Raw genomic sequence first — 23,941 nt, forward strand, 5'->3', positions numbered from 1 at the left:
ATGGATTAGTAAAAGTCATGTTCAGGCTATGGGAGGAAGCAATAGGACTGCACCATTTTACACTGAAGCCATTTTAAACTTCACAAAAAAATGTTAATTTTTTTTTTGCCAATAATGTAATTTCTGCATGTGCAAAGAATTAGGAAAGTAGGTTATAGTATTAAATGCTGCCAAAAATAATTTTATACTTAAAACAGTAGGATTACCCACTGTATTTAGTATCTGTGGATAGTTTTTCTTTTGCCTACTATGTATATTAACAGTGATTACAAGCAAATGCTGAGTAAATAGACAGCTATAAAAGACCTTTGAAGAAACGTGTAGTTGTATGACTCCCAAATATAAGATAAATATATATTTTGCTTTTCATTATTTCAAAGACTTCTTACACAGAATAAAAACAATAATAACAATGTAATAATAATAATAATAATAATAATAATAATAATAATACAGAACTCTCTAAAATACTTAATCTGTTGAATTGAAAATGACAGGATTGGAAGGATTATTTTTAATAGGAGAAAACATCTTTAGTTTTGTTGTCTACATAAGCTAGAGACAACAAATGGAGACCATTTACCTTCAAAGACGTTATTCTTTCCAAACTATGGCTGTAACACTATAAAAATGGGGATTTTCTCAAAAGAGGTCCAGGACGAAAATGTCACGCAAAACGTACCTACAGGGTGATTCTAAGTAAACTTGAGGTACTGACTGAAGTTAGTAAAGTTTCTACACAAACCAACCTTTTCTGAAATGAAAACAAAAGTCAACATCAATACCAAATGAATGTTTATATATATTGTCAATGCCAATATATGTTTATATATTGATTACCTGTGATTGGTAGTAAAATTAATACTGGAATAAATTAAACTTCACAAAAGAAGCTCAGGGAAATATCACACATTTCATTTTCCAAGGGAAATGCAGTTGTCTAAATACAGCTGATTTTGTCTTTTTTTTTTTTTTTGTAACCTAATCCTATTATTTGAAAATTGAATAAATGTGTTTTTCAAGTCATTTTGCTTCATGGGCTTCCTGCTCAGTAGACTGTGAGCCCACCTAGGGGAGGTGCCTATTCCTCTCAAAATGTAATTCCTTAGTCTCATACATTTCACAGAACATTTATTTTAGTTTGCACTGATTTGTGGAGATAACAGGTACTAGAAATGAGACTTTCCAAAGTGTTTAGTTTCTTCCTTTACTTGCTTTGTTTCTATGTGGACAAGCCCAGGGTAGGTATGCTATTTTCTGGAAAGCAAATAGTTCCATTTACACATATACCTTCTACCCAGGTGCATGTCCATAGACAGAGGCCGCCTCACACCCTAAAATGACTTTACACAAAAATATGACAATATATAATATCTCCTCCTTCCTCCAGGTTCATCGGATTTAATACAGAAATCCATACTTCCCTCACTCGCTATATAAAAACTCCCTGTCAGTGAATAAGGAAGTAAAGTAAATGATAAATAAATTGAATATTTCCAAATCTGTCCAAGAATATGGCCTTATACTCAGTTACATAGAAATGTGTTTTTTTTTTAATGTGTAACACAGCCATGAATCTAGAACTGCCAAATGGATTCATTCACACCCCTCCTTGAAACCATTTAAGATGGTTCTATCCCTCTCTATAAAATTAGCAGAGCATGCAGAATTATTTTTCTTACACAAGAAATAACAATTTATGATTCCATTTAATAAAGAATGAATGATGTCCTCCATGGGTGAGTTCAGAACTTTTAGATACTTGTCTTCAACTTTGATTTTAAGGGCCCAATGAAATGTTAAAGGCAACATAAGCTTCCATAAACATAATTCAACCAGCTTGTGACAACAAAGGCAGAAGGGAGTATTTCAAACTCTTAGAAGTTGGTGTGCTTGGCACAGGCTACCTACACTTATATCCTATGGCTATTAGGCCTGGAAACTTTCTATGGAATATCCATTACTCATTCCCTCTGCTCTGAACACATAGCCTGTCAGAAAAAATGGTGTGGGGAGGGGTTCAGAGGAAACCAAACTTAAAAAGCAGGAAAAGGCAGAGACAAGTAAATTCATTGAAGATTTACACCATGTTTTCAATGGCTTCCTTCATTTAATTTTCCATGACTTTTTAAATTAGCAAATATACTTGACCCGGAGGGAAACACAGGGAGGAAAACAGAAGAACAAACAAACAAATAAACAAACAAACAAAGCCCTGCAAATCTCTGTGACTTGTACAATAGCTCTTATTTGGTCCTTGCATTTGAGTATCTGAATGAACTGTGGTCTGCTTTTCATTACTCTCCATCTGGAGCTGTTGCCTGCTTTGTTCAGCAATTTCTGGTCATTTTGGCCTGACGGTGACTGTTGTGTTTTATGTTGCCATATTTTACAGAATGAAAGCTGCCACAGCCACCACCCAAGAAAGAACAATCTTGAAAACGAGAGGTTATGTTGAAAGGGTTCTCCTTGACCCCTTCTGGAATAGAGAGTAAGCACGATTCTCTGGGCCTGCCTACTGTTTGTAACTTCAGGGTGTGAGTGGGATACAAGTAGGGAACAAAAGCCTTTCTTTCAGATACTAAGATAGGGTAAGCATCTAACATTGGGCTAATATATCAAGGTTCATTTGGATGCTTTTTCTTTTCATCTCCAAGGAGACTGGGGCATTTACTTCCTCACACCCCACTAAATACTAACTTGCATGTAAATATGCTGCTTGTGTAACAGCTCGTGAAAAATTGAACTCATATCATATCTTTAAAAGCAAAAATAAATAAATCCTGTCTTCCTAATATTTGGTTTTAATTGCATAGCCTTAGTCTGGAGGCAAAGTTGCAAATGATTCGGAAGGAAGTATCTCAGAGAAGACCAAATCCAATTTGCATTCTCTAATGACAAGCTCCATGCTGTTAGTGATTTTGTTTGAAAAAGCCACCTCATCCTTTCCATCTCCTTCCTTGAGAAAGCCATGGTCAAGAAGAACTCAATTTCTGCGCATTATGAAAAACAAAAACAAAAACAAAAACCATAGCATTCTCTCCCCATCCATTGCTATTATCATCTGACATTATTTTACAAAAAACAAAGAAACATATAGTCGTAGGCTACTAGTAATTCACAAAAAGAACTATCAAATATATATAACTGAAACCAGATCATTGTTTCCAAGAGTTGTTTTTTGTTTGTTTTGTTTGTTTTGCCTGAAAAGGCAACAAATTTGGAGAAACATAAAATAATAACCTATCACCCATATTCCCACCACCTTAAGACATTTTTTTTTTACTATTTCTAGTATTTCATACCACAGCTGACACCAGGTATTGTTGAGTGCTATCCATGTATACCTCATTTAATCATCAACTCAGGCCCTATTATTATCATCATTTTATAGATGGGGAATTGAGGCACCCAGCAAAGTTGAGTCATTTACCACAGGTGGCACAGCTACTAAGTGGAGAGGCGGTGTTCAAAGCAGGCCCTGGCTTCCCCACAGACATAAAGATAAGGAATACTTAGTCTCAAATATTTACTTTGCTCCATATTTATTTTACACATTATTTTGTATTCCTCCATATTCATGTAACTTCCTATAATCACTATGCTCATAATCTGACATAGTTTAAGTCTTCCTTCCTATCGTTGTAATGCTTGGATCAGTTGTATATGCTCCATAAGCTAGAATTGGGAGGTTGCCTATATTTGTCCCAAGATAGAGAATGAAAGAGGGCCAAGCACGTGCATATTTATACATTCTTTAAAAATCTGTTTGAATACAATATGTGGGACAACAGTCTCCTTGTAATTACTAGTATCAATAATATTCCCTTTATCGTTCTTTCAACACTGACTTTTTTTTTTTTAATTTTTTTTTTCAACGTTTATTTATTTTTGGGACAGAGAGAGACAGAGCATGAATGGGGGAGGGGCAGAGAGAGAGAGGGAGACACAGAATCGGAAACAGGCTCCAGGCTCTGAGCCATCAGCCCAGAGCCTGACGCGGGGCTCGAACTCACGGACCGCGAGATCGTGACCTGGCTGAAGTCGGACGCTTAACCGACTGCGCCACCCAGGCGCCCCGTCAACACTGACTTTTTAAAAAGACTCCACCAATTTCCGATGATACCAGTGAAGACGGGTGAACCAGGCACACAGGAAGCAGAATTGGAAGGCCTGCGTGAAATAACCTCGGCTTCCTGAGTGCATATAAGCTATCATTACTTTCATTTGCACGCTCCCAACTGTTTCCTAACTCACCCTGAGGACACTGCTCCTTTGTAGCCCTGTCGACTTTTCTTTTTCCTTCTAATACCTCTTCTCCCAGTGGATTATAGTGAGGAGTCCTCCTTGTTCCTATGTCCATCTGGTTTCCCTCCTACCTAAATCTCCAGTTTAGAATCCTCTATCACAAAATTTTATAACCAGTGAATCTTCATTTTCACTATGGTCTACAGATGCCCAGTATCATTGCTCACACCTTCTGGTTTACTTTCCCCAAAACTATGCCTGCTTCAATTCTTGGCGATTTCAATAAATATTTAGATGGTTGTTTCAACGTCTCGTTTATTCAGTTCTTTGAACTGCTCAACGATGTCACATCTTCCTCCCAACCTCAGAAATGTGCTCCCACGTTATCATTAACAACTATAAATAATTTTCCAGAAATATAATTGCTGCCTCTTCCCAACTGCATGTAGTTTGTATGGGTGACCATTTCAAGGGCCAGAAAGGAATACTCTAAATAGGACTCAGAATACCATTAAAATAGTATTTTACCTCAAACATGAAAGTGACAGTAGTATCTTTCTGACCATGAGTGCTTAACTTTTAGGATACCAACCTCCACGTGCTTGATGAAGGTTGTAATTCAGAATCCCTACTGTTAACCCACAGACTCCAAATGCTGAGGCCAGAAAAGGCAACTGGAGACTTCTATCCATATTATGTATAATGACCATACATTAACGTCACCTTTTTCACACCACCCTCAAGGCAAAAGGTCTAATAGCCCTCTGACCTCCCATGAAGTCATTTTTAGCTGCCCTTTTATTAAATGATCTTCCTAGGTGGTTCCATGGTTCCCTCTTCCTTCCTTCCTTTCTCTCTCCTTTTCCTCCCTCCCTCCCTCCCTCCTTCATCTCCTTCTGTATTTATTAGTGCTTATTATGAGACCAGGAGTCCCCAGACTACTTTTTAAATGCATATCACAATGAATAAGAATATTTTGTATCAGCAAACCCAAAATTCACACATTTATATGTATAAAACATATGCATTTGTAAAATTAACTACTATGTTCTACACCACACAGAGAAAGTTGATCTAAAAACAAAGAGAGATATATTCTAACATTTCCTTCTAGCATCCCCAGCTGAGAGTTTAGCATTGCTCTACAACACCTCACTTTGAAGATAAACTTTCTAGATTACACAGGTCCTGTCTTCATTGAGTTTAAGTCTCTTTGGAGGAAGAGACAGAGAATGAGGGAAAAAGAATTAAATAAGTAGTTACAAGAAAATGTGGACAGGGGTGTTAGGAGTTTCCATTCTAGTTATGTGGGTCTGCTCAACTACATTCTGAAACTCTTTCTTTCAAACACAGACCTTTCCCATGCCCATCCATTCTGACTTGCCTTTATAAACTTTATTCCCCCAAAAGGAATCTCCGCCTCCTCCTCTCACAGTTTTTTATGTATATCTCCAATATAGATACCTCCGTTATACTTTCAGGTACTTTAGGCTGATACGCTGACTCTAATAAGTGTGTTACGATTCGTTTCTTCATTTTCTTGTTGGTTTCCTTTTCAAATTGAACCATTAGATGACAGAAACCATATCTTACTATTTTTCGTCTTGTAGTAGCTAAGCACCTAGCACATTTGTGACTTTACGGGGGACGTGGAATGCTGTTTGTTTGTTTGTTTTTTAATTGCTGAATAGAACCTGAATACTGTCACCCAGATAGGCTGGGAAATATCTTCAGTGTATGAGTGCCTATTCCTAAAACATATGCACATTATATCTGTATGTGAAATAGGGGCAGTGTTTAGAATGATCATGGCTCTACCATACTTCTGGTATTATAAGAAAGACTGGATTACAGGAACAACAAATAACATATGTTACAAGAAGCATTCCAATTTCCTAGTAAGAACTGAGTCATGCGAGAGAGACCATACAGATTTCACAAATAATATAAAATGCAACTCATGAAAGAGTATGGGATTCCCAGACATGAGGAGACATGAGTCACAGATATAGTCAAATAACTTCAGAAATGTTTGCAGGGGAGAAAAAAGCCTTAATAAGATACCAACTCAGATCCCGAGAGATGCTGACAGCAGAAGCTTAGACACAATGGGCCCATCAGTAAATTCATTCCTAGTCAACCAATGTCACTAAAGCTTTAAGGAACAGATAAATTAAAACGTGCTTTGCATGGGGAAGTTCTCCCCAGAGTTCCTCATTTTTATATAGGAAATCAATTTGCATCACTGATGATATCATTCAAATCAGACAACCCCAAGTTGTTAAGAGGTAATTTAGTTTTACGCTGAAGCAATTTGATACTTGTTCTGATTTGTGATTTTCATTTTGTTTGTTAATGAAAAAAATTAATGAACAATGTTACTAGAAATACGACTCATCAAAGCCTTGGCATTATTAAAGAGGTTTGCCATATTCGTTACATCGTGATCATTGTGCAGCTGGTGTCTGGACTTCTGCCTTAAAGGAGACATCAATGGAACAGGCTAGGCAAGAGCCCAGGGTATAGATGCCCTTACACATACCTTTGCACTGATTTGTGTTTTTGTCCAGAATTGCCTTTGTGGATACAATTTTTCCATACCTGACAAAGAGAGAGAGAGAGAGAAATTCCATGTTATTATAGCCCAATGAAGACGCTTAAAATACCTTAAAGAACGTCGGTGCACACACAATTGAGCAGGAATAAACCAAGAAAACAAGCACTGTACTCCCATTTCACACCTGGATGATCACTTTTCACCAGTTCTTCTTTATAACTTGAGAATGTGCTTCCCTACGTAATCACTGGGTTGAGCCTTCAAAAATAAACCTGTCAGCCTGTCATAGGTGGCTGAAAGGGGGTTGTATGTGATTGTGATCAAAGTAAATCACACTGTGGATTGCTGGAGAAAAGCACAGACCTTGGCCCCAGCTTGAACAGGGCTTACATCCAGCTCTGGCACTCACCTAGCGTTGTAACACTGAGCAGTTCAACACAACTTCTCCAAACTGTTTTTTTTTTTTTTTTTTTTTTTCATCTGTAAAAATGAGAATTGTAATACTTCCCTTACAGGATTTGGGAGAGGGTTATATTGAAAGATTAAGAGTTTCTAGCAGTGCTCCTAAGATAAATAGGATTTTTTTTGTTACTAAAAATATATAGTGTGAGTTGAGACTAAAGACTGAATTTTGAACTCTCAATACCTGCCACCATATGTAATAGGAGCTCAATAAATGTTTGCTATAAACAAATGAATGATACAGGTAATCCAATGGTACTTCATACAACAATGAAGTTTCTACCAGAAATACATATAAGCATATTCATTATCCTATCATCTCTTGCAGAAGACCTAGTTTAGGTTTCGTTTTTTAAAAGGTGGTTAATATGGAGAATGAAATTCAATCTCTTTAAGCCTGTTTCCTGAGGCATAAATGATAGAACCAAAGAAGATGGCTTCTAAAAGCCTGCCTTTCTTTAGGATTCTATGAAGGATGCTTCTCAATAATCATACTAACATGGAGAAATTATAATGCAAATTTAAGCAACAAGTTTACTAACTACTCATTCTCATGTTCAAGATTTCAGCCATGTCACAAAATATTTGGCAAGTTTTCTTGTAATTCTGTGTTCCTAAGCAAGTGTGAGAATATATGACAAATAGTAAATATCCCATGGAGTAATAAACTAGGTTCCCCCTCACCACTGTGTCTTTTGCATTTATAATCCCCTCTTATTAGGTCATTAACTCCTCGCAGTATTTTGGTGGTTATTTACTAATATTCTAGTGTTGATAATGTCATTGTACTAGAAATGTCTTTGCCTCTTTTCTTTCCCCCAGATGTTTTGACCAAGGATGAATTGAGGGTCCTCCAGAAATTTACAGAATTAATTTCATTATGAAAGCAATACTGCTGATAGCTTTGAAAATCATTCCAATAGGAGCCAACCTATTAACAGGTCATACTAGGAACTAGAATATACTTAGATGAAGGCGTCTGAGATAATTCCCACCAGTCACTTCCATGCTCGCGGTTAAAGTCAGCCAGACTGGCATGAAGCTGTCCAATAATGAACTGAATAGATCCTGTCATCATAATCCTGACATTTCAGCTACCACTGCATTTTCTACACCACTACAACTATAACTCTATAGTTAACTAAATCAAAGAGAGCATGGCTGAGAGTATCTACTACTATTTTGTAGATATAGAAAGTATAGTCTACGAAATCAGTAATTTGATCAAAATCACATAACTTGTGAAAGGGAGGGAACTGAATATGGGATTCTTAAAATGGGTGCAGTGCTTAACTATTATATCATCTGCCTCCAAAACAGAGAAGCTACATATATTGACTTTTCTAGTTTAATCAACCTTCATGTTTTTGAGAATCCGGGTATTAGACTCCAAGGCAATAGTGGTTAATACGTTGTGGCGACAAACCGCCAAGGCTCACATCTCAGTCCAGCCTGGATATATCTGATTGGCTAAGTAAGCCTTAGGTGTGCTTTGTATCATTTCTCTATAATTCTATAAATCCATTTATTTAAACATTCATTTAGACTATTATGTAAAATGATGTACATCTACGTATAAATATATAAAATGATTACAATAGTATCTAGGGTTGTTTTCAGGGTTAGGCAAGGTTTACTTAAATGAGGATAACGGTGGCTGGCACAGAATAAGTGCTCATTAAGTATTAGCTCTTCTTACAATTATTTCCTCCCTGTTATCTGCTACATAACAATGTCTCTAGTCCTTGGCATTCTCTGACGTTGATAAGAAATGGAAGGGGTTAAAATTCTGTCCCAAATGACAGCTTAAAACATTACTACGTAGACTGTCAAAATCTTACACTAAGAAATTTGGCAGGTAAAATTATTTACTAAAAAAGTAATTTACATTTACCCTTTATATTGTTATTTTTAACGTTAGGGATGACATTACTATGTTCTCACTGTACTTAACCATACAAATACCCCTACAGGTTTAAAGCTTTTGTGTGTTTGGTATGTATTCCTGAAATGTCTATTACTTCAAGTCTATTATGTTTTTTAAAGTTTATTTATTTATTTTGAGAGAGAAAGAGAGAGAGAAAGAGAGCAAGTGAAGTGCAGAGAGGGAAAGAAAGAATCCCAGGCAGACTCCACACCGTCAGCACAGAGCCCGACTCGGGGCTCGATCTCACAAACCATGAGATCATGACCTGAGCTGAGATCAAGAGTCAGGTACTTAACTGACTGAGTCACCCAGGCACCCCATGCCTATTATTATGCGAGCCCGCTTCCTCCAAAATTCCTCATCTTCCAACTGGCCACCCTCCCCCCACCCCCCAACCACCAACCAACACAGTCTCTCCTTCATGTTGTATTTTAGCCCAAGAATTTCTCTTTTGGGAAAATAACCAGTAAAATAGTGTCATATTTGAACTGTCTTTCAATCCACAAGGGTTCAAGGTATCTATAACTGCACCTACTAATGACAATAATGCTCGCTAAACTTAGGCTATTCGGGCAAGCAAACATTTGCAAGATTACACATATCTTTGTGTAGAAAACAAAAAGGGAGAAGAAAGGGAACATTTGCTGAAACTTTGTTCCCACACAAAGCACCATTAATACAGTATGGAAGAAGTAAAAACCAGAGGAAGAAAAAGAATTTAGAACATTTATAACCATCTCACATCAGGCACACAAACCCTTAAGACAAAAATACTTCTTAATTGGTTTCTAAAGCTACTCCTGAAAATTTTATATATGAAGTACCTTCCAAATTAAAATTTAGCTCTCTCTTTTAAAAAGGAAATTAAAAATTACTGTATCTCATAGTGAATTACATCTCCCAATGGGACTTTTAGCCTATGGTGTGCATACTGTCCTAGTATAACAATATTACTTGGATGTCTTTCTTTTCCTTCATTAAATGTAGAATATGTAAAAAAAAAAAAAAATAGCTATCTTTTTTTACAACCAAGAAGGAAAAGAAAAAGAAAAGAAATTATTTCTCATGGAAAGCATCTGTGAGTATTTAAAAAAAAAAAATGTTTATTTTTGAGAGAGTGTGTGTCAGCAGGGGAGGGGCAGAGAGAGAGGGAGACACAGAATCCGAAGCGGGCTCCAGGCTCTGAGCTGTCAGCACAGAACCCTATGTGGGGCTTGAACTCACGAACTGCAAGATCATGACTCGAGCCGAAGTCAGACGCTTAACCGAATGAGCTGCCCAGGCGCCCCTAAAGCAACATTTTCCTAAAACGAAATTTTATGTCCCAGTATGCATTATAATATTACTGTAAACGCAAAGTCACTCACTCACACACACACACATACACATCAAAAAGCAAATTACACTATTTCTTGATTTCCCTATTCCTAATTACGCTCCAGGCGAGGCTTTCGATAGCGCCAAATCTCGAAACAATAGGACACAACTGAGCATATCTGACTCAGCCACTAACCTGAATAGAGCTAAAGGTATGTCATTCCTTGGCTCAGTTACAGGATTCTGCATTAACAATTATTTCACAAAGCTGGGATATGCTTTAAACAACAAGAGAAGGTATTTAATGGGCCATTGGTTCCAGTTCGTGTTTGAACTCTCACGATGACAAACAGGTACTTTCTGCATGACTGGTGCTGTATTCTCCATGCTCTGCAAAGTCAACATCTGACGGAGGTAAATAAAGTGTAGACATTTTTTTTTAAGACCCAAACCACCGTAAACAGAAAAGCCACCAATGTACTATACCTGTGAAGAATTCTATTCAACTTTTCTTCCTGATCTTTTGTCAAAGTAACTAATGGACTACAGTAAAAACTGCTGTATAGACTAATGATACATTTTTACACACTCTGAAGAAAAAGACCTATGTCTGCGGCAAAAGGTATTTCCAAAAGTAAATTATTTCATTTATTTCCTCTTCCTCTTCTTTGGGTTTAGAGAAGACTGTTAGTATTCATAAAGTCTTTCTTTATGACATCCCTGAGTAGAAAGCAGAATCTGGTATACAGAGAAAAATATTATTTACCTAGAATTATTATAAAAATTTTAATTTGTAAAATTAAGTTATTTTTTAAATATAAATTATATTTTAAAATATAAAGGAATTACATCTCTAGAAAGAGGCTATTTCAAGAAGATGCCTGGAAATAGACAGCTGAGCACTGACACCATGTGCCTTCTGGCTCCAGAAGCTTTCAGACAAATCCGATCCATTTTTCCATGCTTTCATTTCATACAGCTAGAAGAGATACAAGGTTATCCACAGTCAACTTCCTCCAGGGGGTTCAACTTCTTGAGGGAAGCACATAAACGAAGTGAGCACATTCAGTATCTTCTCTTGGCCAATGTGTGAAGCCCCTAATTCACGGTGCTAGGATGCTTTTGGACATAAGATATGTGACTCCATACAATAATATCTGCATATTCAACAGGTATCGTGAGTGCCCACACATTCTCCAAATCCAGCCATGTCCCAAGGAACATGTTCTTTCTATTCTAAGAGGACTCTGTAAAACAGTAGTCATTCCACAGTAACTGTCCCCTGATTGTATTTTATGTATTCATAACTGAGTGTTATGTATTTATGTGTGTGTTGTCTATTAACTCACTTTTACTATAGCTTGTCAACCCAAGTTTTACATTTAATTTTTTAAAGAATACTCAATTCTTTCTGGCATCTACTCTTATTCTTAAACAGCATTTGGGTCAAACTATTTGTTGATACACTTGATTATTCCACAGGCAACCCTAATTTGAACTAATAGCATTTTTTATTTTCCAAAGTTGAAAAGAAAATAGAGCTATTATGGGTCTACTCTTCGTGCATTATGAAGACATCAAATTGGTGGGATCTTTCTGTAAAGAATTTATTTTTAAATCCTTTTGCTGAATCACCCACTGTGTATATTAATTCAAAAAAATACAGGCAAAGACTGAAAATAGAGTCTCCACAGTCAATTAACTCCAAGCTAACTCATTTTTCACATGCCTTCTGTATTGATACCAGACTCGAAAAAGGTACCGCATTTATTTAATGGATGAAACATTATCCTTTCAGAAAATGTGGCTGTTTGTCTACTTCTTGATGGTTCATTCATTATTTGGCATTTAGGGATGCTAATGGAGTATATCTATGGCTTTAGGGATCCAGGAGGAATGTGGTGGGGCTATGCATTTGATGGGCCACGTCAACCAGGCTTCATCTACAAAAGAAGTCCACAACTCAATAATATTCTGAAGCCTTAGAAAGTTCAATCTACCATTGAGAGGCCAATGCCAGCAATAACTGAGTTAGGCTGAACTATGTCCCCTCAAAACTCATGTGTTGAAGTCTTAACCCCCAGTACCACAGAATGTAACCCGTATTTAGACAGAGAGCCTTTAAAGATATAATTAAGGCAAAGCAAGGTCATTTGGGTATCCTATGACTGGTATCCTCATAGATTAGGACAAAGATAGGCACAAAGGAGAGACCACGTGAGGACAAAGGGAAAAGATGGCCATTTGTAAGCCAAAGGAGAGAGCCTTGAAAGAAACAACCCACCAACATCTGGATCTCCTACTTCTCACTTCCAGAATTGAGAAAACAAATTTCTGTCATTTAAGCCACGCAGTGTGTAGTATTTTGTTACGGTAGCCCCAGAAAATTTATATAATAATGTCTTCTCCAAACCCTGGAAAGCTTTGGAAAAGGCTTGAAATGAGAATATTTAGACCACTCTACTCCTTTAAAGTCCTTCGCTCAATGATTTTTGTAGTTGGTCCCTCCAACTAACCTAACACTTCAAACTCTTTGTCACCCAACATACGTGTGGATAACAGAGGCCAAGAAGTATCCCAACATCAGCTAGTGCAGGGAACTAATAATCTAGAACCCGGTTCTTGGCCTTGTAGTCTGGGCATTCTTCTCCTCCCCTCCCTTCCCCAACCCAGAGATAATAAAATTCCTGCTTGAATCATGGATTTCACAAGTCCATTGTGCAAACTAAAACGTCATTTATTAACTAATAACTTGAGAATAACACATTACAAAGAACACAAAATAAGACTTTCTAGCTGGGAAAACTGAAGAAAACTTCTCAGAGGAGGAAGTGTTTAAAGAAAGGGCAATGCTTTGGCAATCAAGCTTTTTATACTTCTTAGGGATAATAAAAGCAATTCTAAAAAAAGAGTTTTAATTTCTACATCAGTGTATTATTTAGTAAATTACTATTTTCACACTACAAACAGTTTCACCAAAATTCTATGGCTACAACACTACATTTACAATCTGACCGACTCTAACACAATGGTCCTAAAGGAAGGTTAACATGCACCAGAGTTTCTTGGAGGGCTTATTAACACAGACACTGCTGGCACCACTCCCCAAAATACTGATTCAGTAGGTACAAGATGGGTCTAAAGAATCCGCATTTCTAACAATCCCAGGTGACGCCAGGTGATGCCAATACAACTAGACAGTCTTTTGAAAACCACCACTTCAAGAGAATGGCACACTAACAGCAAAGCACGCGTGGTTTATTCTCTGCAAGACTCCAGAGACTAAGGGAGCTTTCTGCAGACATGGAAAATGACTTTCAAAACTGCAAACATTTGCTTTTGATAAAATGATAGCCCATGTTTAAAAGACAGAACAAAATTTTTTCAGCGTTTTTGCTTATATACATATATATGTATACGTATAACACACACACACACACACACACACACACACACACACACACATACATATTTGGAATTTTTTCAGGTACTTTTTAGAAAGAAGGTCCAAAGAAAACACATGGGAAATGTCTATGTTAACTCTCTTCCTTCACTTAAAATAACTAGTGGCTAATCAGTAGTTTGATTGAATTACAGTGCTAATTTAGTAAGAGAACTGGCAGATAATGATTAGAACTGTTTAGTGCTTTTGCTCATTAATTACAAATGGTTGTAAACCCAGAAAAGATATACCAGACCAACAATGAATACTTTCAAATTCTAAAATAAAACAAAACAAAATCATTAAGCTTCTGGTTCTTAGAGTTAGTAACTCTTGCACAATGCTTCAGATGACATATTTACATTAAATATTTAGGGTATATACCCTACCTTCTTGGTGAAAACTTGTGAAAAAGTGGTTTCCATGCAAGCAGGATGGAAATGACATCTTTTGGGTACTTTCGGCAACCGATCATAGCACATTTCAGCATGTTTAACATCCTTTAACATTTGATCTGCTAATGTGGAAAGACAATGGGCTTTTGTCTAATTAATACGGACTTGAATATGAACTCCACCACCCATATGATGTGGAAAAAATTGCTCAATGGTTCTGCCCCTCAGTTTTCCTGATCTGTATAACACAATCACTAATATCTGCTTTTAATAGTGACTGTAAAGATGAAATAAAGTAGTATTAACATTCCTAGTACAATGTGTGCATGTTGACATTCCTTCTGTTCCCTTACTGAATCCTGCTTTCTGCTTTGTTACCTACATACTTACTGTATAGCATAAAAACGATAACTTGGATAACATCTCTCTGGGTGTTTTGTGCACTTTTGTTGTTGATTCAAGGGAACTCTATGCCACATGTGGGGCACAAACTCAGGACCCTGTAATCAAGAGTCACATGCTGTACTGACCGAGCCATCCAGGTGCCCCTTGGATACTCTCTCTTGACTCTTTGATAAAGCCAACATGGTCAGGTTAAATGCTTGCTGAAGCCCCCTTAGGAAGCACATGTGTTAGCATTCATATGGCTTGTCATTTATATTCTGAGTCAATTCACAATTTCTTCTTCACTTGCTCATTCTCCTCCTGGCAATACCTAATGACTTGCTTCACCCACACTCCAGTCCCAGCCGTGTCAATGCTGCCTCCATTCCCTCCTCAAAGGCTTTGCCTTCTAACCTTCCCACCATTGTACTTAGTCTACCACCCCTTAACCTTGGCATTCCCTGCTTGTCACTGCTGTTAGCTCCTAGTTTGTTCATGTGCAGTTGACTGTGAACAGTACTCCACTCCTTGTGCTATTTTGTCTTCAAGAACTCAATCCAAGTCACAAGGTCTTCTCTATGTGGTTTTTAGATTTGAGATTTTAAATACCTCCTTTATCAGAACAAAAGCCGTCTTGTCAGGAATTTGGGGGTTCCCCTTTAAAACCTCTCTTGGGGCACCTGGGTGGCTCAGTCGGTTGGGCGTCCGACTTCAGCTCAGGTCACGATCTTGCGGTCCGTGAGTTCGAGCCCCGCGTTGGGCTCTGTGCTGACAGCTCGGAGCCTGGAGCCTGTTTCAGATTCTGTGTCTCCCTCTCTCTTTGCCCCTCCCCTGCTCATGCTCTGTCTCTCTCTGTCTCAAAAATAAATAACGTTTAAAAAATTTGTTTTTTAAATAAATAAATAAAAATAAATAAATAAAACCTCTCTAATTTTCATCCCGATGTGTTCTATCTGGTTGACACTCATTTCTGTAGCACCTTCAATGGGTCAGCCCCTGTTCTGAGCTCTTTAGATATATCCACTCTTGTCGATCATCACGACAGCCTCATGAGATAGACTCTACCACTACCTATGGTTTATAGATGAGGACACAGAGACAGAGACACCTAAGTAACTTCTCCAAGGTCACATGACTAGGAAGCAGCAAAAGCAGAATCAAATCCCAGGCAGCCTGACGTCAGAGCACACAGTCTGCCAACACTTCAATCTGCTGTCTCTCAGTTCCAGTGCTTCCTATCCTCTCTCAAGATAGCCTCACTCCTCCTGTTCTCTCCTCCAACTCCCATTCATCCCTGCCACACCTTTCTCTGGCCTGTTTCCCTATATATCACCTATGTTTTCTGAAACTCAACCTTCTTCCAGAGCCAAGGCTCTTTCTCCTCTGCCTTCCCTTGAACATTTGCAGATCCTCTCCTTCTACATACAGGCTATAATCAGGTTTCTCTCTTTGCATTTCTTGCCAGACTTTTCTGAAATGATTGCTCTGCTCGTGCTACCTCTTTCTGTTAATTATCTAATTTTTTTTTTTACTTAACTCCTAAATACTGGCTTTTATCTACTGAGACAGAACTTTGAAAACTAACTAGTAACTTCTTAATAAATAAAATTACTGTTATCATCATCCTTGACTTCTCACTATCATTTAGCTTTGGGGGGGGGCGGATATAATTTAGCCCTCTTAAATACCTTCCTCTTGAAATATTCGTTTCTTGGGTCCAATGCATTACATTGACTTGGTTCTTATCTTCTTTTCTTGCAGACAGTTATCCCTTGATTTACCTTCTTCACTTTCTCCCTCTCCCACTCCAGGTTCCTAAAAGTGGGTGTACCTCATGCTTACCCCTCAGCCTACTTGTATTTTGGTGCTACAGTATACGCTGCGCTGGTAATTCTCAAAAATAGCATGCATCAGAATAGTCTGTATGGCTTCTTATAACTCTGGGCCCCAACGTCAGAGTTTCCAATTCAGCTTCTCTGGAATTGTGTGCGATCAGGCACAAGAATTTGAATGTCTTAACACTGAAACCTCAGCAGAGACTCTCCAATTAGAGCCATTTGATTTTCCCCGTTGGGTGTTAAATGGTCATCTCAAATGACACAACATATTCTGTTTTCTCCCTACTCTGAAAACATTTCTAGGGAAGAAGCAAGTGACGTAGCAAACTGTTCACAGGGTAGAGATTACAGAGAACTGGAGATCTCTAGCCCAGGATGAAGGAGCATCTGTTTTTCATCTGCAGCCATTGTTACCATGAAGGAGTATGATCCTGATGCTGCTAAGCTTCCTGATTTTTTTTGAAAGTAACCTGGATTTTCTAGCAAAATTTTTCAAAGTTTAAGTCTCAGCGTTTTTGTAGAAACAATGTGAAAGCCAAATAAAACTGCTCTTGTAGATAGACTTGAACCTGAAGACCATCACTTTGTGATGTTGGCACCCATGTCTTCCAGCCTCTCCTCTCTCTGAATAACACAGGCCCTTCAAGGGTAAACTGCACGTTCTGACTTTCTGGTCTACTGGCTTTTTTTCCCAAATCTGAATAGTTGTGCTCACAGCCAGTATATAATCACATCATCATCATCATCATCATCACCTCCACCATTATTTATTATTACTATTATTTTACTGTTGTGTGACATAATCTTCTTGTTCTCTATGAGATTGTCTCTTTAACCAGACCTTGATTTTTCAGGGGTCAGGCTTCTCTGATCGTCTTTAAAATACCCAGTGTAGGGGCGCCTGGGTGGCGCAGTCGGTTAAGCATCCGACTTCAGCCAGGTCACGATCTCGCGGTCCGGGAGTTCGAGCCCCGCGTCAAGCTCTGGGCTGATGGCTCAGAGCCTGGAGCCTGTTTCCGATTCTGTGTCTCCCTCTCTCTCTGCCCCTCCCCCGTTCATGCTCTGTCTCTCTCTGTCCCAAAAATAAATAAATGTTGAAAAAAACAATTTTTTTAAAAAAAAATAAAATACCCAGTGTAGAGCTTGATGCATAATAATCCTCTCTGAAAAATCTGTTGATTTTTAAGTCACTTTTACGGAACTGCCAGTGTTTTTCTACATCAGAAACACCAATGAATGACGGGACTACCCTTATACACAAACACGTATGTTTCTGCCATCAGTTGAGCACCTGCTACATGCCAGCCACTACACAGAATATATTAGCTATTTTATTCTGAATTCTCACAACTACCTAAGAAGTCAATATTAGTATTCTGATTTTTTAAAGATGAAAAGAGAAGGTAGATGTATTAAGCTACTTGCTCAAGCAGACACAGCTATTGAATTATACTGATTACATTTAAATTCAGGTGCATTTGGCTATAAAACCCTTACTCTTTCCTTGATATCGCACTGTCATCAATACATAATGAACAAGCCTGGATACGAGTCGGTCCTCTGGCCCGCCAAAGGGCCACAAAAAGATTTTTAAGTCTTTTGCAGATGTTGGACATGATTAGTCCCCTGAATGGCGGAAGAATGACCCACATTCACTGGAAATAGTATAGCTGGACATTCATCATTGATTGTTAAAACTCATTTCCAAAGAAACCTATTCCTTAAAGAAGCTTGTGACTTCACAGCATGTAGAATGTTCTAGTAGGACTGTGAATCTAGTATCAACTGAATGCACAATGAAAAACAGCATCACAGCAAAATTTTGCTGTTTGGGAAAGATATCGAACCACAGATTCTGAAAATTCTGGCATTATCTAAGCCCTCAATAGTATAAGAGAAAACCGTATCAGATGTGCAGCATATGTAACCATTTTGAGGGCCATATTTCAGAAGCAGTGGAGTTGAGCTGTTGAGAGCACACTCTTGGTTTCCACGGTATCCCCTGGTACCAAAGAATGTAATCAGGTTCTCAGAGAAATTTCGTGATGGTGCTGATTGCTATTAAAGTAGTAATTCCCAATCCTGCCATCGTCACTTAGCTTCATTCTAATTCCCTCTTAGGTTTTCTGTGTCACTACCCTCACCCTCCTCATCGCAACTTGTGTGACATCTTTCTTATGCCTATTCTCTCTTCCCCAAACAGCTAATTTCAATTTTGGTTATAATCCAACAGACATTGAGCATATTCATATTAGCCAGTGCACTCTATCAGCAATTGTGTTAATGACAAAAATACAAAATGCATTGTATTGTTCTACACTGTAACTCATCCTGTCCTGATATTGAGGATGAGTTACTCATGGGTAGAGAATAGGTCTTACTCATTTTCTATCCCTGGCCTTACACACAGAACTCACTCACTAAGTGTTTGGTAGGTGAGTAAACAAATGACTGAATACTGCAGATCCAACATCAGATAAGACAGTCAGGATGGCAATGGGAATCAAGTTTATCTGGGCAGAGATATATCTCCCACTTCTCACGTGGCAAAGTATATATCCAACTGATGATGCTACATCACGTTTTATATCTTATGTTCAGCACATTCACTGCCTCTCATTCAAAAAGAGAGTGGGCTGTAACATCACTCAGGAGCCAAACTAAGACCTAGTTTTAAAGTCTTTACTGTAAAGTGTTTTATGGCACTATATTATTTGAAATCTACAAAGAGACCCGAAGAAGAAAGTGACATAAAATACTGAGAGACAAATTTCATATAGTACAGCAGCTGCTGTAAGGTTTTAATGGATACACAGTTTTTACTCTTGGAATGAGGAAGTGCCTAATACAGGGGACTCCATAGCAGTTCCCAGGGAGATTTGTCCGTAGAAGAATGATAGTCTTGAGCTGTCTGTGGAATCTTTCTGAGCTTCATCACTTTCAAAAATGCATTTCTGTGATTAAGTAATACAAGATTTCCACTGCGTCATTTAAAAAAATCAGAACTCACAATGGGAAAAATGGACAAAACCATACAATGTAGAAAGAAGTGGGGCGAGGAAGGTAATTTTTTTTAAAGCTCACAAATACACAAAGCAGAAAAGATGAGAATCAAGCCCAACTTTCAAGTAATTCTCTTATCCTTAATTCTAAACACTTATCAAACAAAATACCCAAGTGGATAGGAACACAGCCTTTTTTTGTCAACACATCCATCTCTGCATTAAGTTGTGAGAAGTATATTGGACTAAGCGGCTCTGTGTCACTCTCCAAGATTCAGACTCTGTGGATCAATAGCAGGAAGCCCACTGTCCAATGGATATTCAAATAATTGATAACATAAATCAGTGGTGCTGTCCAATTACCTATGAGAGGATTATGTGCCTTATAGATTCTCTGTATTATCCATAGCACTTTTTAAATTATATGTAATATACATCTAACTAGCACATCAGGTAAGTGGGAAGACGTAATAAAAGAATGCATGCTAAGCCTTTTATCTTAGTGAAAAGCTTACAGTAGATATTCAAAAACAGTACTTGCTGGGTGATGATCAGTCTCTCAATTATTTAACAGTCAGAAAATTCAGACTGATGTTATAAATAGATTCCAAAAAAACATAATTAAGAAAGTGAGTAGATGGCAAACTTTGTTTAATTCAGTGACTTCTGGTTCATTTGTCGTAACCCTTCTCACTCTTACTGCAAATGTACACAGACACACAGCCCTGAGTGCCTGCCTTTCATTCCACTGGGGAAATGTTTTGCATGAGAAAGAACACACCTATGGCACTTGAGAAGGTCGTGGGCTAAAGGGAAGACACAAGAAAAAATCAGCTATTCGTCATATGAGCAATGGTTACAGATGTGTATTACATAATAAGAATTCACCTTGATGTATATACACAGACAAGATGTGATATATTCTGCTCAGGAGGTGGCCGCCTCTTCACTTGTCTTAAAGTTAACTACTGGTAAGCCAAAGTAAAAGTCGATACATTTAGATGGCATGTATTTTTCATATGCATGAGAATATAATTGGTTCCACTTTTCTTAACACTAAATGTAATGAAAAGCCACATTTCACGCCCGTAAACCTGAAATTCTATTAATAGTCTTCAGCCCACCCCTCACCTGAGTACTGACATTTTAATAAGTTGATTATTTTCTCCATTTTAGAGGGAATATATCTCATAAAGTCCGATTTGGAAAATGTAGGAAAAAAATAGAAAGATGGAAATTATTCATTATTTCAACACACAAACACTCTATTTGTTAATATCCTTTTCTATATACATTTGTTCTGATTTATGTGTTTCATATAACCAATCAACTTATATAATCTTATACTCGGCACTGAGACTTTTAAGGACTTTCTATATGATTTTTAAGAATAAACAATGTATTTAACATAAAAATCCTTTCACTACTGTTAGAAAATGTTAACCACATCAGCCACACACAAACAAGTAGGCATGAAAACTAGCGGTGATCCTCACTGGGTGGTTTGTCATTTACATACTTAAAAAGGAATCTTTATTATCACCAACTCATCCATTAATTACCTTATTTCTTCAGTGACTAGTTACCAAGTACCAAACAATACCCTCAGGAATGTAAAGGTGACAGCTCATTTACTGCATTTCTATTCTCTTGGTTTTGTTTCAAGTGTAAGTATCATCATTCCAATGTATGTTCCCATAATGAGAAACTTTGAAAGAATGAAAGTGTGGGCAGCTGACAGCTCCTAACGAAAACGTCTATCGGCTATTGTAGAATTAGTACTGCTACAGGTATCTTTTGAGCTAACATTCACTGTTCCCTCCTAGAAATTGCATGTTTCTCCAAAAAATAGCATTAGAAAGCACAGAGAACTGTGTTTTGCGTACGTGTGTGTATACAGGGGTCCCTTTCTACAGCCTCAACAGCGAGGTCACATAGAAGGATGTAATCTTGTTTGAGATATCAGTAGTATTTCTATTTAAAGTTGGTGATACACTGGGGCGCCTGGGTGGCGCAGTCGGTTAAGCGTCCGACTTCAGCCAGGTCACGATCTCGCGGTCCGTGAGTTCGAGCCCCGCGTCAGGCTCTGGGCTGATGGCTCGGAGCCTGGAGCCTGGAGCCTGTTTCCGATTCTGTGTCTCCCTCTCTGTCTGCCCCTCCCCCGTTCATGCTCTGTCTCTCTCTGTCTCAAAAAATAAATAAAAAACGTTGAAAAAAAATTTAAAAAAATTAAAATAAAGTTGGTGATACACTGAGAGTTCATTCACCGCACATAAGTCACATGTCTTTGAAAGATGCAGAGGTAGGGGCGCCTGGGTGGCTCAGTCGGTTAAGCGTCCGACTTCAGCCAGGTCACGATCTCGCGGTCCGTGAGTTCGAGCCCCGCGTCGGGCTCTGGGCTGATGGCTCGGAGCCTGGAGCCTGTTTCCGATTCTGTGTCTCCCTCTCTCTCTGCCCCTCCCCCGTTCATGCTCTGTCTCTCTCTGTCCCAAAAATAAAATAAAAACGTTGAAAAAAAATTTTTTAAAAAAAAAAGAAAGATGCAGAGGAATCTTTGACACTTTGGAACTTCAAATTCCTATTACATGGCAGCTGAGTATTTTGAAGAATTTACTACAAATTACATTTTAAAAAACAAGCAGACACTTTAAAAACTGAAAATACACATCATTTTCGACATCATTTTCCATATTGTACTCAAAGATTTAAGTTTGGGAGAGCCTGGGTGGCTCAGCTGGTTAAGCGTCGGACTTCAGCTCGGGTCATGATCTCACAGTTCGTGAGTTATAGCCCCGCAGTCAGGTTCTGTGCTGACAGCTCGGAGCCTGGAGCCTGCTTCGGATTCTGTTGTCTCCCTCCCTCTATGCCCCTCCCCTACCTGTGCTCTGTCTCTCTCTCTCTCTCAAAAATGAAAAAAATAAACATTATATAAAAAAAAACTTGTAGTTAGTCATGGATAATTTTTTTTTTTAGATTTTAGTGTTTATATCCATATACCGTCTTGCTTTGTGTTACATTTGTTACAGTTCATAATACTGAGTTTATTATAATTCAAATTAAAAGTAAATTATATACTATATATAATTATATATATTATATAATAATTATAATAATTATATACATAATATAATATATTATAATTATATATCAACTAAAATTATATATGTGATTGTTATATGTTATGTATAACATATATATGTATATGTATATACATATGTATATATATACATATGTATATATATTTATATGTTATGTTATATGTTAACTTAGGTAAATATATTAATAAGTATATGAATGAATATTGAATATGTGAAAGATGATTTATAACATGTAAAAGATGGAAATGTTTTTTAGATGAATATAAATCATGGGATTAAGAAATTAATTATTATCTCATTTATTTGTTCATTTTTAATTTAAATCCAAGTTAGTTAACATGTGTGTAATAACGATTTCAGGAATAGAATTTAATGATTTATCACTTACGTTTAACACCGAGCGCTCATCCTAACAAGGGTCCTCCTTAATGCCCATCGCCCATTTAGCCCATCTCCCAACCCAACACCCCATCAGCAACCCTCAGTTTGTTCTCTGTATTTAAGAGTCCCTTAAGGTTGGTTTCCCTCTCTGTTTGTATATTATTTTTGCTTCCCTTGCCCTATGTTCATCTGCTTTGTTTCTCAAATTGCACGAGTGAAATCACATATGTGTCTTTCTCTGACTTATTTTCCTTAACACAATATGATCTAGTTCTATCCATGTTGTTGCAAATGGCAAGATTTCATTCTTTTTGATCACTAATATTCCATTGTATATTTAAGAAATTATTAGGGGGACCAGGGTGGTTCAGCTGATTAAGTGTCTGACTCTCAGTTTCTGCTCAGGTCATGATCTCATGGTTTTGTGAGTTCAAGTTCCATGTCGGGCTCTGCACTGACAGTGTAGAGCCTGCTTGAGATCCTCTTTTCTCCCTCTCTATCCTCCCTGCTGCTCACGCTGTCTCTGTCTCTGTCAAAACATAAACTTAAAAAAATTTTTTTAAAGAAATCATTAGTTGTAATTGTGAAAAATCTTGCTTGCCTCTCTCTAGCCCCATTTTCTACACTTTCCTTCATAAATATCCCTACTGTATATTCTGTGATAAAATATCCCTTGCTTTTCTCTATTGTTTTAACATACACATATCATGTATATCATTTAGTTTTGTTCATGTTAGAACTTTACTTAAATGAATCATAGTTCACATATATTACTTCAACTTGCTTATTTTCACTTAACATTTTCTTTTTTTTTTTCTTTGAGAGAGAGGGGGGGAGAGAGAGAGAGAGAGAGAGACAGACAGACAGACAGACAGACATAGAATCTGAAG

The 23,941-nt window shown here is 37.6% G+C and overlaps 1 protein-coding gene across 6 annotated transcripts in view; it reads right to left on the bottom strand.

Moving 5' to 3' along the window:
• Positions 1–23,941, bottom strand: part of RBMS3 (RNA binding motif single stranded interacting protein 3) — a 1,106,864-nt gene that overhangs the window by 508,631 nt on the left and 574,292 nt on the right. For all 6 annotated transcript variants that reach the window (XM_086720584.1, XM_086720587.1, XM_086720585.1 and 3 more), the window contains one exon: positions 6,791–6,849. In XM_086720584.1, coding sequence (XP_086576710.1) covers positions 6,791–6,849 — 59 coding nt within the window. The remainder of the gene's footprint in view (positions 1–6,790; positions 6,850–23,941) is intronic.

This window comes from Puma concolor, chromosome C2 (genome assembly GCF_028749965.1).
Source record: "Puma concolor isolate L17-30 chromosome C2, mPumCon1.1.hap2, whole genome shotgun sequence".
Taxonomy (NCBI): domain Eukaryota; kingdom Metazoa; phylum Chordata; class Mammalia; order Carnivora; family Felidae; genus Puma; species Puma concolor.